Source organism: Oncorhynchus keta, chromosome 2 (assembly GCF_023373465.1).
Source record: "Oncorhynchus keta strain PuntledgeMale-10-30-2019 chromosome 2, Oket_V2, whole genome shotgun sequence".
Lineage (NCBI taxonomy): Eukaryota > Metazoa > Chordata > Actinopteri > Salmoniformes > Salmonidae > Oncorhynchus > Oncorhynchus keta.
Genome location: NC_068422.1, coordinates 71,321,569 through 71,338,163, shown reverse-complemented (window position 1 = coordinate 71,338,163; position 16,595 = coordinate 71,321,569). Strand labels below are relative to the sequence as shown.

Here is a 16,595-nt window from a genome sequence, read left to right as displayed (position 1 = left end):
CAACTGTTGGCACAATTATTAGAAAATGGAAGAAGTTCAAGATGACGGTCAATCACCCTCGGTCTGGGGCTCCATGCAAGATCTCACCTCGTGGGGCATCAATGATCATGAGGAAGGTGAGGGATCAGCCCAGAACTACACGGCAGGACCTGGTCAATGACCTGAAGAGAGCTGGGACCACAGTCTCAAAAAAAAACATTAGTAACACACTACGCCGTCATGGATTAAAATCCTGCAGCGCACGCAAGGTCCACCTGCTCAAGCCAGCGCATGTCCAGGCCCGTCTGAAGTTTGCCAATGACCATCTGGATGATCCAGAGGAGAAATGGGAGAAGGTCATGTGGTCTGATGAGACAAAAATAGAGCTTTTTGGTCTAAACTCCACTCGCCGTGTTTGGAGGAAGAAGAAGGATGAGTACAACCCCAAGAACACCATCCCAACCGTGAAGCATGGAGATGGAAACATCATTCTTTGGGGATGCTTTCTGCAAAGGGGACAGGACGACTGCACCGTATTGAGGGGAGGATGGATGGGGCCATGTATCGCGAGATCTTGGCCAACAACCTCCTTCCCTCTGTAAGAGCATTGAAGATGGGTCGTGGCTGGGTCTTCCAGCATGACAACGACCTGAAACACACAGCGAGGGCAACTAAGGAGTGGCTCCGTAAGAAGCATCTCAAGGTCCTGGAGTGGCCTAGCCAGTCTCCAGACCTGAACCCAATAAAAAATCTTTGGAGGGAGCTGAAAGTCTGTATTGCCCAGCGACAGCCCCGAAACCTGAAGGATCTGGAGAAGGTCTGTATGGAGGAGTGGGACAAAATCCCTGCTGCAGTGTGTGCAAACCTGGTCAAGAACTATAGGAAACGTATGATCTCTGTAATTGCAAACAAAGGTTTCTGTACCAAATATTAAGTTCTTATTTTCTAATGTATCAAATACTTATGTCATGCAATAAAATGCTAATTATTACTTAAATATCATACAATGTGACTTTCTGGATTTTTGTTTTAGATTCCGTCTCTCACAGTTGAAGTGTACCTATGATAAGAATTACAGACCTCTACATGCTTTGTAAGTAGGAAATACTGCTGATTTTGCAGGTTATCAAATACTTGTTCTCCCCACTGCATATATCAATACATTCAAATTAAACTTGGGGATCGACTAGTAATTGTTGTGTACTATACAAAATGAGGTTTCTTGCCGTCACCATATTGCATCTAATTCTCTGAATTGTGTCCTACTGCCCTATTTTCCGACAGGTGCTTTTATATTGAATTTAATGAATGCCCTCCACACTGTAACCACATTAACAGAGTAGCATACTCCCAAACACACAGACGCATCAGAATGATGCATGCAGAGTATGTCAGGCTTTAGAATAGCATGAGGTGAAGGGTTCATTCCAGGATACAAATGGAACACAGTTCAAAATGTTTGGTTTATTTTTAAGTACAAATGTTACAATTCAATAAAAGGTCAAAGAACAAATAAATACAAATGGGTTACTGTGTGTTGTACGATAGTTGCCATAACATACAGCATAGAGACAATAAGCACACAGTGAGGCTGTCAGCTGACCGTGTTGCCGGGGCCACATTCCTCCCTGTGGACGCAAACAAAACACATCATACCATATAGTTACTGTTAAACATGACATTATGTTGATATTGGTATGCTATTACCTCTGTGCTCTAACAGGACATCCCCCTCATACTGTGCCAGGCCCAAGGCATGTCTCTGCCCACTGTTCAGCTCCGCCCACTGCTTCTCTGTGACCACCCACGCCTGCTCCACATTCAGCCACGACAACTGGACCGCACTGAATACCACCTGACAGACACACACACATCGTGCATCAACTAACAAAATGGGATGTGGTTTGGAGAGCATTATGTAAACAGCATTATCCAAATCAGCTCTTAAGTATCCTGAGGTGAACCAGAGAGAGACTCACAGCCATCTTTGTGGGGGGAATCAGGGCGATAGCATCGGGTATGAGCCCCTCCACCTGCTCCTGTACCAGAGCAGATAGAACCATGTCCTCCAGACCCGCTGGACAGAGAGAGGGAGGGAGAGAGGACTCATGAAATGAGTGTGCGTGCGAGAGGGGTGGATTCACCGGTCACTACTAACTAACTATTCCTTAGATTTAAGGATCAAATATACTGAATTTACAACAAAGATTTCTGAGTTTAAACCCCTGCCCCATTTGAACAGCTATACCTGCTAGTGTGCCGATCTCAGTGAAGACCTCTGGGCCCCAGGTACTGACGGGGCCAAAGGCCTGAGGACTGGAGAGACGGGCGGTCAGAGCCTCCATCTGCTGCTCTGAACACGGCAGGGCCAGCTCCCTCAGGAACAGAGTAGCCATGCTGTCAGTCAAACAGCAGGAGGACTCATTAGGACTGGGTTGATGGAAGCATTATCACCAAGTGGAATCAGACAGCATAAAATGACATTTTTGCCTTTTTCACTATAGGCTGAGCTTTATTCACAAGGTATGTAATCTAATATTTCTGTGGTTAAAATAAAGTGTGTATTTCTAATACATGACTGACCTGAGGTTGTAGGGGTCCAGTCTGTTGATCTCTGACAGTGTGAAACCACAGAGCAGGTGTCCTAGAGCAGCCACTTCTACAGCTCCGAGCTGCTCCACCTTCAACTTCTGCTTCCGCATCACACCAACAACTGCTGCTCTCATCTGAAACGAGACACAGGGTTGGAGAGTCAAACAACTTATACCAGAAGTGGGCAACCCTCCACACTACAAATATCACACGTGAGATTGGAATATGGGAGCCTCGTCACCTTTTTTGGACTCCAGTCGGTCAGAGCCCCCAGGTAGGCCAGGACACCCAGGTCAGTCAGGTTAGTGTCCTGGAGCTCCCTCTCCCCCAGCTCAGTGACCAGACAGCCCAGCCCCAGGACCTGCTCTGGCCTCAGGCCTCTAACTGGACTGTAGGCCTGGAGGAGGGTGAAGGATAGTGCACAAGATACACAACACATTTCCACATGTCCAATCTTTAGCAGGCAGTGATGAAAACCAAAACGTCTCCGATGTTCTAAAACTAACCTGCCTGAGCTTTACCCACAGTGCTCTGCGCCGGTCAGGGCTCAGTGAAGCGTCCTGACCTATGACCTCTGCGCACTGCCTCAACTCCTCCCCCGCCATCCGGCTCAGCTGATTGGCTGTCCATGCTGAGGGGAAGGTGCCTCTTATGTCACCACAGCTTGGGACTGGCACTGGATAGATGACATGAGACCGTAATGAGTTTAAAACCACAATGCATTATCATCAAGCTTTCCCTTCAGAGCTAGTGGGTATGATACATTTGTGATATAGAGAGTGGATCAATGATGACCTTTTCTCCTCCTGCTCTGTGCTCTGACGACCCCTCGTATGAGGCTGTGGATCCTCTCTCTCTGGCCATGCTGGTCCACACACTGGGACGCACAGACCTGACCCACATCACTGTTCTCCCAGCGCCACTGACCTGCCAGAACCTCCTCCACCGTGTCTGCACTCAGCACCACCTGATATATGGTAGTAAAACACACTTAGCACATCCTGCTAAAAGTACACACATACAGTACTGTAGGGCTTTATTAGTCATCTCCCAATGATAAAGTGATAGTCATTATAATTTGATGTTTCGCCCATTGGAGCCCTCACCAGTGGGATGGAGTTGATCTGTTTTGGAGAGAGAGTAAATAACAGTCTGCCAACAAGCTCCACATCCCCAACCGTCCAGGCCGATGCCTCTCTACAATAAACACACACATACACACACCAGATTTCTGTTATAAATGCATACATGACATACCCACAAGCCCAGTGCTGCCATAACCAACTCACAACCACCCCAGGTCTCCCACTCTACCATCTCCTAAAACAGACCCAGCTGTCTCTCACCCCAGCAGGTCTCTCCCAGTAAGCAGAGCAGCCATGTCCTTCAGGATGTCCCAGGGCAGGCAGTACCCCCTCAGCTCATCCAGCCGCAGCCCCAGGGCCCATCTGTCCACCAGCCCCAGGGTGTCCCTGTCCAGGAAGGGCAACAGGGGCCCCAGGAGGTCCATAGAGGCCCCCCTGAGCTCCCCCTCGGCCAGGCCCTGAGAGTTGCCCTGGGTGGACACACCATAACAGTTACTAAGGTATAATTACTGCAGGTAATGACTACAGATGACAACAAAGCACAATCCGTTTAGCTGATTATTAAGTATTGTAATGCCATGCAACCCTGTATCATTATGTTTGGATGAATTGTGTGTATATTTTATTAATCAGGAGGATTTTGTGCTAATAATATTATAGTCTCTCCTCACCAGCACAGTGATGGCCTTTTCTGCTAAGGCCATCTGCTTATGACGGGGCAGCTTGAGGAAGTCCACAAAGTGCAGCTGAATGTGAGCCAGGACGGCTGTCAGTGAAGTATTAGACAGGCTCTCAATCAGGTTCACCCTGGGACAGCAGGAATCTGGTTAGATTCATCTTGTATAGAGAAATATTAAATGTTGGACCACTTCTACAATATATTTTGGAGTGAATGATATCGTACGGTAATTCTGCAGCAAACCAGGGGCTTATACCATCCAGGTCTTCCTCTGGTCTTTTCCTCAGCTCCTCTACAACGCATTTCCTCTGGTAACAAAACACAAAACATCTGAACAAACTAGTATGAAATAGGAAGCTCTGAAGAATTCCATGAATACTTTTCTTGATATTTGAAATGGTAGATAAAATGCTGTAGACAAAGAAAGATGTATCTAAATATAGATGAAAGAGGAGGGGAGGGTGACACGAGGGATACCATGTGGGTTGCTTGTGGTTCCTCACCAGAGCTGGTCTCACCCCTCCTGGCAACTCACTGACAAACTGAAGCAACTCTGAAAAATCAGTTTCATTGGTCCAAAGCTTTAGCCAATCACAGCTCATTCCACCAGCAATATGACCCAAGTCCCTAAAGACCAAATAGATGATTGGGTGAATAAATTGTATCTGGAAGACTGCATTGCATTTGTAATCCAGGTGAAGGAAACCTAATGAAACTGGGTACTGACTGAGTCTCCAATTTTGTCATGTAATGATTTGTATGAATATCACATGATATTCAATAACACAGCACATACTCATGACACCTAATAATATTTGACTTACTCTACAGTGTCTCTGGTAATGATTTCAGATTGATGGGTCCTCTTGAAAAGGAGCTGAGCCTATATATTTCAGAAAGACAGAGTGTGTGTGAGAGAGAAAACAGGTGGTGAAAGGAATCTAATCTATTTAGGGTAGGCATTACTCATTTATATTCCCCCTCCTGACTATTGTACTACATCCAAACCAATTTGCTTGATGACGGCTGAGGCGTATGGGGTATTAATATCCTGAATGGCTCATCTGAAGCAATACCAATGGTTTGCAGATTAATGGGAGCCCAGGCCCACACTGGCAGCATGGCTTTCCCTCTAGAGCAACAACAGTAATGATGCTATACCATAGCCAAAGGAGTGGGTGTTTAAGTAGTGTTGTATGTTCAGACGGAGCATAGTGGAGATGGATGTGCACCTGTTGGGGGGACCAGGGCAGGTCTCTGTACAGGCTCATATCTCTCAGCAATGTCTCTCCATCCAGAACCTCTATCAGCTCCCTCAGGGGCACAAACGGCAGGAGACATTGGAGCTGCACTGTGAAGTTCCTTGAGTTGCTGGCCAAAGCCTTTTTTTTTTAAGCAATGGAATAAACAATTGAATATGTGCCTGAGTAATAGTAATTGGTAATAGGTTAAGTACTGTACTTATGGAATTACTTCCAGGTAAATTCACAATGACTAGCCGTTTAGGCGTATAATGATTGACAGCATAATTGGTTTGTTAGCATTTACATTCCACCATATCTTTACTGTGTCATCATTTGCTCTCAGTGTGGTAAGAAAGACAATGTAGAGCCACTGGAAATGATGAATAAAGAACCGTTTGGCAGAGAGGAGAAAATAATCTCCCCACAGAGAAACAAGAGCACCTTACCTCCTGCAGTGCCCTGTGGAGCATGGCTCTATGGGCAGGCTTCAGGTCAGGCAGTAGAGTGCTCCAGCATTGGCAGTGAGTGGTTCCACTGATCTCAGACCGGTGTATGCCTCTGAGCACAGCAGGGGACAGGCCAGGCAGTAAGGGCTTCAGCCTGCACAGTGTATCCATGGTGAGCTGACAAGGAGAGGATCACCATGGAAATATGGCCTCGTAAGAATGCACAACAAGCTGTGTAGATTAAAACATAACTGAAGAGGTCACTAATAAGCCTTTACTTACATTTGTGTCTTGTGAAATTTTGGATAATATCTGGAAAGCCTGGGGGAAGTTAAAAACAACATGTAATGGTCGCTTAGCAGAAAACAACATACCGGTAGATTCAGTGTGTAGGCATAGTCCATGCAGTGCTGACCTGTGCTGGGGAGAAGCTGGGCAGACCTGGTTGTGTTAGCAGGTCCAAGAGCTGTAGTGAGGGCAGTGACTGCAGGAAGGAAGCCCCTAGCTGGGGCAGTAGGCCCCTGAGGGTGGCCAGTGCTGGAGTAGGTAGAGTGCTGGCGTTCAGAGGCCGCACCGCCTGGACCAGCCAGAGAGACAGCTGAACATGGCAAGAGCAGGATCGACAGGGTCAGAGCCCCTCACATATGATATGGACTGTATATAATGGCAATACTGATATTTTACTCATATCCTAATAGGTGTGTTGGAGGAAAAAATTGTCAAAATGAACTTGGAACTTTTGGAGTACATCCCAATTTTTTACATGCAATTCTCTCTCACCCTGCCTGAAGCACTGATGAGTCCCTCAGACACACAGAGAGCTAGCTGTTGCCAAAGAGCAGAGGACACAGGAGAAGCCAGCAGAAACGGACGCAGCTCCTCTGGTTTCAGGTAACAAACCAGAACTCCCAGCCTGTTGAAAAACAATGCCCTCGTCTCTCTGGTATAATACACTGGTAACTGCACAAAGGGACATTGTGACTCTGGTCAGAACTAGAGCACTATATGCGGAATAGGTTACAACTTGAGACAAAAGACCCTACCTCGATATGTTATCACTGGTGAAGTTCCTTTTTTTAATGAATAGAGTCCGTAGAACATGACGACCCCTTGTTCCATCCAGACTAGTGTTTCCCAGAAACTCCACCAGGGGACTCAGCTTAAGGAGGGACATGATGACAGAGTAATGCCAATGCAGTACACAATACTAAATGAAAATATCTATAGAGTAGATAAGGAATGAGATGTGTAACCTGGTCTGATGTCAGCTGCTGAAATTGGCTGACTGGGAGGTGTGGGAGCAGTGGGAGGATGGAGCTGAGGAAGTATGGTGGCCAGGAAGGGACATCTCCCACCACACTGGACTGCAGGAGCCTCTTCACAAACGCCTGTTTCTGTGGAGACTTCATCTCTGTGCTGTGGTCACGGATCGCCATCAACCTATGATTCAACACAGAACCAGTCAACACGATTACCTTTGGCCTTTGGCTTAAAATGGCAGCTCAGGCCTAGTAACTCACACGCTGGTGTTGACCATCAGGGAGGTGGGGAAGCTCATGATGTCAGAGACGGACATGAAAGGTATAAACTGTGATAGGTCGACGAAGAGGTCAGGGGTCACACGAGGGAACTTGTGGATGAAGGCGGATGTCATGGTCTCCATGGCCTGCAGTTCTCTCTGAGAGGACTGGGGGAGACAGTGGTCTTTATTGACAGTAGCAGTAACATCCCTACTTTCCAGCATCCATTGCTAAACTGAGAGTGTTGAGGACAAACCTGAGTGGTCTCTACGTGCAGCTGGTCCCAGCTCTGGTGCATGTGAGACAGAAACCTCTTCACTGCATCTTTCTCTGCTGACATCACCAGTGTGCGGATACTCTCCCTGGGCATTTGGAGGTACTCCTGGAGAGAAAACAATGTTCACCTTAATACAGGTAACCAGTCAATCTGCATCTAAGATCCCAACTAACCGTTTTATAAAGGTGTACAGTACCTGCATTAGGACGCTGAGGGCAGAGGAGTTGTCCTCTCTCTCAATGAGGTCCCATAATACAGGCTGTCAGAACAGAGGAGGCATTCACATTACCTTTATGTGTCTATGTTTATGTGTATGTGTTCTGTGTATAAGGTATGTGGCTTACACTGAAGCAGCTGAGCAGGTCCTCTTTGAGAGCTGCGCTCTGCTCCCTGCGCAGGAACAAGCCCACGGTTTGGAGCACGCTCAGTGAGGCGTCGGGACGCAGAGTCGCCCAGAATGAGGCGTTGTCAAGGAGACTGGAGAGGAGGATGGCCTGACCCAGGCCCTGCCTCACCTCCCCCTCCCCCTCATCCAGCCCTGCCGAGAGTCCCACCACAAAGTCCAGTACCCTCAGCACGTACCCCACAGCCCCCACCCAGCTTCCTCGCTCACCCCCATCCACCTCACACACACTCAGCCTGTGCAGTGCCTCCACCAGCAGCGGAGCAGGACTCACACATAGCTGTGATGTGTCAAAGTCGTACGGCGCCGGGAGCATGTCAAAGAACCACTGGAGGAAGCACTTCCTGTCCTCTTGTTCTACATCCAAGTCAATGCAAAGGTCAGAGAGCTGAGGATAGGCTGAGAGTAGCCGGCGGTAGAGGGTGGCATTGCTACAAACATACTCCCTCAGCCCCTCTGTACTGCCACAGAGCTCCAGTAGGGTGGCGTTGGTGAAATGCTGCAGGCTCCACTTCCTGTAGTTACATGTGTCTTCTATGGATTCAGGGTGGGAGGAGTTGTGGAGCCTGGAGCAGTACTCTGCAGCCCAGCTGCTCTCCGAAAGGGATGTGTAGGAGGGATGGGCTTCAGGGGACTCGCTACCACACAGAGCTGAGACCAGAGCAGAAATGTTGGGCAGGAAGCAGCGTCTGAAGTCCTGGGCGCTGAGGGACCTGGTGCCCAGTTGGGCCAGGCAGGCTTCGTCAGGCCCTGGGCTGCCTCCGCCCTCCACCACCTCCCCTGACAGCTGCACACACAGGTCACCTATACTGGACTGGTTGAAGTAGTGGTAGTCCTTCATGTCTGCAGCCTGCAAACATCACAGTCAGAATGTAGTTAGACATTGTGGAGAAGTTTAAAAAGTGAGTTGAGAACCCAACTCTTTTGCATTCAGAAGTGGGGTTTAATCATGGACTGTACCTGGTGTGCTCTCTGCAGCCAAAAGGAGGAGTTGGCACACACAGTGTTGTTGAACTGGTGGGTGAAGAACTCGCTGCAGACGTGGACCCACAAGAAGTCATCCTCGGCTGCAGACAGGTACCAGGCAGCGTCAGAACATGTGGCGTGTAGGTCGGGTCCCACCTGACCAACCTCCGGGTTCACAGACCCATCGTCCCCGTCAAACAGGTTACAGTAGAGGAACACAGTGAAGTTGGACACACCTGTAAGGCCTGGGATAGAGGCGTTACACACTGCTTCCAGGATCTCTGCTGAGGCAAAGTACCCCATCTCTCTCAGGTGGCTGTGGCCAACTTCTACTGCCTCAGACTGGGGCTTGAGGAGACGGGAACGGCGGGGTACTGGGGTTGAGCTGGGTGGTTGTTTCTGTTTGGGCACCCTGCGGGGTGACAGGGCTGGTCTAGGGCGAGAGGGGCGTGGTGGGGGTCTGGGGTCCCCTCTCTCACCCTCTATGGAGGGGCAGGAGAGGAAGGATGGGGTGCTGGGAGGGCCCTGCGAGTTGAAGCCCAGAGCCTGAGCATTCCACGTGATATTATGTCTGATCCCCCTACAAGTCACAGACAAGGGGAGAGAGAATGGTGAACTATGATATGACAAAAAACATATTTTCTATTAACCTCATATTCTTTGTGAGGGAAAATTATCAAATGAAACCATCATGATGTATGATATATGTGTCCATACTGTAGTTTATATTATAAGCTTGGTTTTTTTCTCGATTACTTACCATAAGATTAGCTGTCTCAGGTCACCTTTGCAAAGATGGATAAAAGGGACTTTAATGGAAAATCACAGACAGTGTAAGAGAGCTAGTGAATATTATGGTAGATCAATGGTGGAAAAAGCTATTTGCACCATACAATCAGGCCTGATGTAACAGCATAGAGTAACAGCACAATGCCCAGGAGATAGTGTTACTGGCATCAATGAGAGGACAAAGAGATTAGCTAGGGCATGGGATGCAGGGTAACACCGATCCTCTCAATGACTAACATGGCCATTATGATTTTAAAGCAGTGTCAGTCCAAACACTCGTGTGTCATATGTTTCACTCTAAATCATTCATGACTAATGAGTAAGAGCTGTTTGAGACATATTATCAGCTTAGTATGAATGGAAATGAAATTCAAGAGACTTTGATCAACATGTATGACCCGTCTCTGACGTGTTTTATAAGAACAGTAAAAGTAAGAGCAGGTATACTGGACAAAGATATAAACGCAACATGTTAAGTGTTGGTCCCATTTTTCATGAGCTGAAATAAAAGATCCCAGAAATGTTCCATATGCACAAAAAGCTTATTTCTCTCAAATGTTGTGCATACATTTCTTTACATCCCTGTTAGTGAGCATTTCTCCTTAGCCAAAATAATCTATCCACCTGGATAGATGTGTCATATCAAGAAGCTTATTAAACAGCATGATCATTAATTACACAGGTGCACCTTGTGCTGGTAACAATAAAATTTGCAGTTTTGTCATACAGCACAATGCCACAGATGTCTCTTTTGAGAGAGTGTGCATTTGGCATGCTGACTGCAGGAATATCAACAGAGCTGTTGACAGATAATTGAATGTTAATTTATCGACCATAAGCTGCCTCCAACATAGTTTTAGAGAATTTAGCAGACCATCCTGAGTGGCTCAGCAGTCTAAAGCACTGCATCTCAGTGCAAGAGTCGTCAGTACAGTCCCTGGTTTGAATCCAGGCTGTATCACATCCGGCCATGATTGGGAGTCCCATAGGGTGGTGCACAATTGGCCCAGCGTCGTCTGGGGTAGGCCGTCATTGTAAATAAGTATTTGTTCTTAACTGACTTGCCTAGTTAAATAAAGGTTCGATTAAATCCAACCGGCCTCACAACCACAGCCCACACCCACGTGTGACCACGCTAGCCCAGGACCGCCACATCTGAGATTATTTCTGTCTGTAAAAAGCCCTTTTGTGGGGAAGAACGAATTCTGATTGGCTGGGCCTGGCTCCAATGTGGGTGGGCCTATGCCCTCCCAGGGCTGCGTCCCTGCCCAGTTATGTGAAATCCATAGATTATGGCCTAATTTCATTTTTTTCTTCTTTTTTTTATGAATTTATTTCAATTGACTGATTTCATTCAATGAAGTGTAACTCAGTAAAATATTTTAAATTGTTGCATGTTGAGTTTATATTTTTGTTTAGTATAGCCCACCAGGGTCGAGGCACAATTCCAGTTGAATTCAGTGAAATCTCAAAATCCTCAAGGAAAGAAATAGGAACATTGAATTTAATTTAATTTAAAGCTCATCCACTGAATTAACTAAATTGAAATGGAACTGACCCCAACCTTTTGGTGATGGTGAGCATCATGGACTCACCTACGGAGCATCTGCCCTTATGTTTGGGCTGTGGCACGTCCACCACACTGCTGACATCATCAAGCAGCGCCATGGTAACACGGGACACCTTTCTCCTCAGGTTGCCATACACTGAGCTGCCCACCCTGTGCAAGAATCCCCTTCTGAGGCCGTCCAAACCCTGCAGCAGGGCAGGGTTTTGCTCTGCCAGCTGCCCCGCCCTCTGCCCCCCATCGGAGCGTGATAAAGCCTGCAGGAGCAGTGTATGAAGGGAGTCCAGGTCTCCCCCCATGCCCCTTCTGTCCCCAACGTTGCCTTGAGTGGCATTCCCAGACAACCCCTCCTCTCTCAGGGCCTTGGGGGGCATGCTGAAAGGTTTCAGGCGCTGAAAAGCAGCCGAGCCCCCTCTCTGACCGGCCCCCATCCCCGCAGGGTGCAGGTTCACCACGGGCTTCCAGTTGCGTGTCTCCATGAAGCGGAGAAACTGTGTTAGCCAGCTGACACTGAAGGCACATTCATTGTGGCCCCTCAGGGCACAGATGAAGCCCTGCAGCCCGGCGCTGGCCTGGCCATAGGTCCCGCTGACCAGCGCCTGCAGGGCCACCTCCAGCAGAGCACTCACTGTCCTCCAGTTCTGGGACAGGAAGTCAAGCAGGGGCCTGTGGGTTTGCCGCTCAGACAGGGACATAAGGCTCTGCAGAAGCCCCAGTAGCCCGTCCAAGTGAGGGCTGCCTCTCAGGGACAGGAACCAGTCCTGGAGTCTGACGCTGGGCCTGGGGGGCTCCCGGCTGTCCCACTGGCTCAGCGCAGCGCCCCCCTCTGACTGGATAAAGGACTGCAATACCTTCTCCCACAGTTGTTCCTCGTCAGAGACGAGCTGTCGCTCCTCCATCTCAGCACCCATCTCCTGGAGGTACATGGAGATATTGTAGAGGAAGCCTGACAGACGGTGCCTGTCCACAGGCTTCTGGAGGGAGGGGAGGCCCATGCTTTTACTGGGCAGGAGGCCCAGGGTCTTCAGACTTCCCATGATGCTCCTCACCACGCTGTGGACCTGCTGGTCTTGGGTTCTCTCTGGGGAGGAAGACTCTTTGCTAGGATACCACCACCCTCCTTTATGCAATATTGATACTAACTCCTTGAAAATGGGCTCTCTTTGGTCCTCTTTTGTACTTGCTGGAAGTGATGTTGAAAAGCCATATTTTGAGCATGATACAGCAAACATGATTAATATCAAGGCATCATCACACCATTAGACTACATCATAACAAGAAATTGTAAGATAGTCTCCTCACCTGAACTCTTGGTTGATGTATTTCCCAGTAAAACAACCAACAATGCGATGCGCACGACCCTAAACACTGCCATCTTCTCTATCACCTCCAAGCCAGTGCTGATGATGTCACAGTGATGTCACGTCTGTGGCCTAAGCCTGAGTGATGTCATATCCCTGAGTTTGGACTGCATCCCCTGTTACAGCCTTCCTCTGGCAATGGGTTGGGGTCAGTGGGGTGGACACAGGGAGTAGAGTGTTTCATTGTAGAGTGGACATTAAACCTTAATGACAGGTCACCGTCACCTGAGCACCTTCCCTCTCACAATAGAGTTGTATTTCCATGGATTTCAATCAACTGAGGTATATTCTTTATCCTTTCTATGAACTTGAAGCCATTTTGAGTGAGACTTTGAAATATGCACAGAAGGATTTCAAATACTGGCACTAAATAAGTTGTTTATCTATCCAGAAATATTCTCTTTTCAAACAGGTCTTAGACATTATGAGAATATGAAGATAGGTTAACATTTGCCACCTATGCATCTCTATCCATATACTTGGGATTTGTTTGATGTCCCAAAAATACTAAACAGCAGACATCTACAATAGGAGTTCAAAAGGAGTATAAAGAGAATTATAATTGTTTGTACTCACCAATGACGCTCCATTCAGTTCTTCAAATCCTTGAAAATGTGTTTATTAGGCTTTAAAAAATATTATATAAGTTCCAGGTATAAATGTGCGCTAAAACAACGTTATATTACCTCTTTTCTCTCTCACTTTCAACTTCTCTCCCTCTCTGTGTTTCCCTGTCAGCCCCTCCCACTCCTACTCTCCCTCTCTGTGTTTCCCTGTCAGCCCCTCCCACTCCTACTCTCCCTCTCTGTGTTTCCCTGTCAGCCCCTCCCACTCCTACTCTCCCTCTCTCTGTTTCCCTGTCAGCCCCTCCCACTCCTACTCTCCCTCTCTGTTTTTCCCTGTCAGCCCCTCCCACTCCTACTCTCCCTCTCTCTGTTTCCCTGTCAGCCCCTCCCACTCCTACTCTCCCTCTCTGTGTTTCCCTGTCAGCCCCTCCCAGTCCTACTCTCCCTCTCTGTGTTTCCCTGTCAGCCCCTCCCACTCCTACTCTCCCTCTCTGTGTTTCCCTGTCAGCCCCTCCCACTCCTACTCTCCCTCTCTGTGTTTCCCTGTCAGCCCCTCCCTCTCCTACTCTCCCTCTCTCTGTTTCCCTGTCAGCCCCTCCCACTCCTACTCTCCCTCTCTGTGTTTCCCTGTCAGCCCCTCCCACTCCTACTCTCCCTCTCTCTGTTTCCCTGTCAGCCCCTCCCACTCCTACTCTCCCTCTCTGTGTTTCCCTGTCAGCCCCTCCCACTCCTACTCTCCCTCTCTGTGTTTCCCTGTCAGCCCCTTCCACTCCTACTCTCCCTCTCTCTCTGTGTTTCCCTGTCAGCCCCTCCCACTCCTACTCTCCCTCTCTGTGTTTCCCTGTCAGCCCCTCCCACTCCTACTCTCCCTCTCTCTGTTTCCCTGTCAGCCCCTCCCACTCCTACTCTCCCTCTCTCTGTTTCCCTGTCAGCCCCTCCCACTCCTACTCTCCCTCTCGGTGTTTCCCTGTCAGCCCCTCCCACTCCTACTCTCCCTCTCTCTGTTTCCCTGTCAGCCCCTCCCACTCCTACTCTCCCTCTCTGTGTTTCCCTGTCAGCCCCTCCCACTCCTACTCTCCCTCTCTGTGTTTCCCTGTCAGCCCCTCCCACTCCTACTCTCCCTCTCTCTGTTTCCCTGTCAGCCCCTCCCACTCCTACTCTCCCTCTCTGTGTTTCCCTGTCAGCCCCTCCCACTCCTACTCTCCCTCTCTCTGTTTCCCTGTCAGCCCCTCCCACTCCTACTCTCCCTCTCTGTTTTTCCCTGTCAGCCCCTCCCACTCCTACTCTCCCTCTCTGTGTTTCCCTGTCAGCCCCTCCCACTCCTACTCTCCCTCTCTCTATTTCCCTGTCAGCCCCTCCCACTCCTACTCTCCCTCTCTGTGTTTCCCTGGCAGCCCCTCCCACTCCTACTCTCCCTCTCTGTGTTTCCCTGGCAGCCCCTCCCACTCCTACTCTCCCTCTCTGTGTTTCCCTGTCAGCCCCTCCCACTCCTACTCTCCCTCTCTGTGTTTCCCTGTCAGCCCCTCCCACTCCTACTCTCCCTCTCTGTGTTTCCCTGTCAGCCCCTCCCACTCCTACTCTCCCTCTCTCTGTTTCCCTGTCAGCCCCTCCCACTCCTACTCTCCCTCTCTCTGTTTCCCTGTCAGCCCCTCCCATTCCTACTCTCCCTCTCTCTGTTTCCCTGTCAGCCCCTCCCACTCCTACTCTCCCTCTCTCTCTGTGTTTCCCTGTCAGCCCCTCCCACTCCTACTATCCCTCTCTGTGTTTATCTTGTTTTGTGCACCTGCTCACCCAGACCCTGAGATCCAGTTGGATGAATTAGGACCATAGTTTAGCCTCATATTTCAGTGGTATCCCCCTATCTTGTGCCAGCTAACTGTTTTCTAAGGTGAGTTTAACACAATGGAGGACAGGACAATGGATTAAGTGTTGTCTGTACGACGCTAAGTTTGCATGTGTATAAACAAAATCAACTTTAACAAACCTCTATGACTATGTCATACTGTAGAGGTGGTCCCTTCTATCAGGGCATTTACTATAAAAAGGTTTAGATTTCCCCATGATATGTGAAACAACCCACTTTAGGAAAGAATAAAACAAACTTGTTTTGCTATATTTCAATAGTTCTTTGCATCTAATATGTTAATCAAATCAAATCAAATTTAAAATCAAATGTATTTATATAGCCCTTCGTACATCAGCTGATATCTCAAAGTGCTGTACAGAAACCCAGCCTAAAACCCCAAACAGCAAGCAATGCAGGTGTAGAAGCACAGCATGATTTCAGTGTTGTTTTGAAACAATCCCAGGGTCAGGACTGTCACCTTGACGCACAAGCAGGGTGAAAATCTGCATGGTATTAATCACACCCAGGTTATCTCTCCCATTCTCTAGCTGTCCCACGTCTCCCACTGACTAATTCTCTGTTGAGCTCTCTCTCAGCTAGGGCTCATCCTGTGTTACTCTGGGTCTGTGGAGTACAGGTTTATCCAGATGGCCAAGCCAGCGCGTCTCTGTGGGCTGTCACAGCAGACACATCCATCCTCCGGTCACTGCAGCCACACAATCAGGCCCTGTACTGGGCCACAGCGGCAGGCTCCCTGGTATCAGACTGCTGTCTGCAGGCCCCGTAACCTGAGTGGGGCAAGTGAAAGGATCCCTCCCTGCCCCCCTGGCCCTTTAATTCTGTGTCACTGTGGCCTGTGGTGGAACAATAACTCCCTCTTGTATTATTGATGCTGTAGGGAAACAGCAGTCAGTCAGCGCTGTGGGGTTCAGTTGGCTAAAGGAATATATAATGAGAAACAGGATAGCGCCAGCCTCTCTATCTGTGTGCCTGCAGAACACATAGCACACTGGGGAGACCTTCAAAACAGAGGGTGCTGGAGAGACAAGGGACCTGTTTGAATACTTGAAGAGGGCATCCTTCCCATAGAGATAGAGATAGATATATACTCTATGATCCATCCATCCTCCCCTCTTGAAATAATCACTGGTTGGACGGGTGAAGGCAAGGATTCCACCAAATATCTTTCACCAATCTAGTCATGTCAGATCATGGATTATTTCAAGGTAGGGATGATTTAAGGATGCATTTTCAAAGTGAACAAGTGTTCATGAA

General features: G+C 48.6%; 2 protein-coding genes across 2 annotated transcripts; both read right to left on the bottom strand.

Moving 5' to 3' along the window:
• Nucleotides 1-1,428: 1,428 nt before the first annotated feature.
• Nucleotides 1,429-7,461, bottom strand: LOC118362485 (stereocilin-like). Its single transcript, XM_052470550.1, has 20 exons — nucleotides 7,279-7,461; nucleotides 6,806-6,985; nucleotides 6,441-6,623; nucleotides 6,308-6,346; nucleotides 6,026-6,202; nucleotides 5,568-5,717; nucleotides 5,160-5,218; nucleotides 4,839-4,962; nucleotides 4,561-4,643; nucleotides 4,328-4,463; nucleotides 3,918-4,126; nucleotides 3,678-3,768; nucleotides 3,367-3,538; nucleotides 3,078-3,247; nucleotides 2,813-2,968; nucleotides 2,563-2,705; nucleotides 2,228-2,376; nucleotides 1,959-2,056; nucleotides 1,687-1,834; nucleotides 1,429-1,607 (listed from the first exon to the last, which is right to left on the bottom strand). The coding sequence occupies exons 1-20, from the start codon at nucleotides 7,459-7,461 to the stop codon at nucleotides 1,507-1,509; spliced, it is 2,751 nt and encodes a 916-aa protein (XP_052326510.1). The 3' UTR covers nucleotides 1,429-1,506.
• Nucleotides 7,462-7,521: 60 nt separating this feature from the next.
• Nucleotides 7,522-7,953, bottom strand: LOC127912523 (stereocilin-like). The gene is made up of 2 exons (XM_052482179.1): nucleotides 7,802-7,953; nucleotides 7,522-7,712 (listed from the first exon to the last, which is right to left on the bottom strand). Exons 1-2 carry the CDS (start codon nucleotides 7,913-7,915, stop codon nucleotides 7,542-7,544), a joined length of 285 nt encoding a protein of 94 aa, XP_052338139.1. The 5' UTR covers nucleotides 7,916-7,953; the 3' UTR covers nucleotides 7,522-7,541.
• Nucleotides 7,954-16,595: the final 8,642 nt, after the last annotated feature.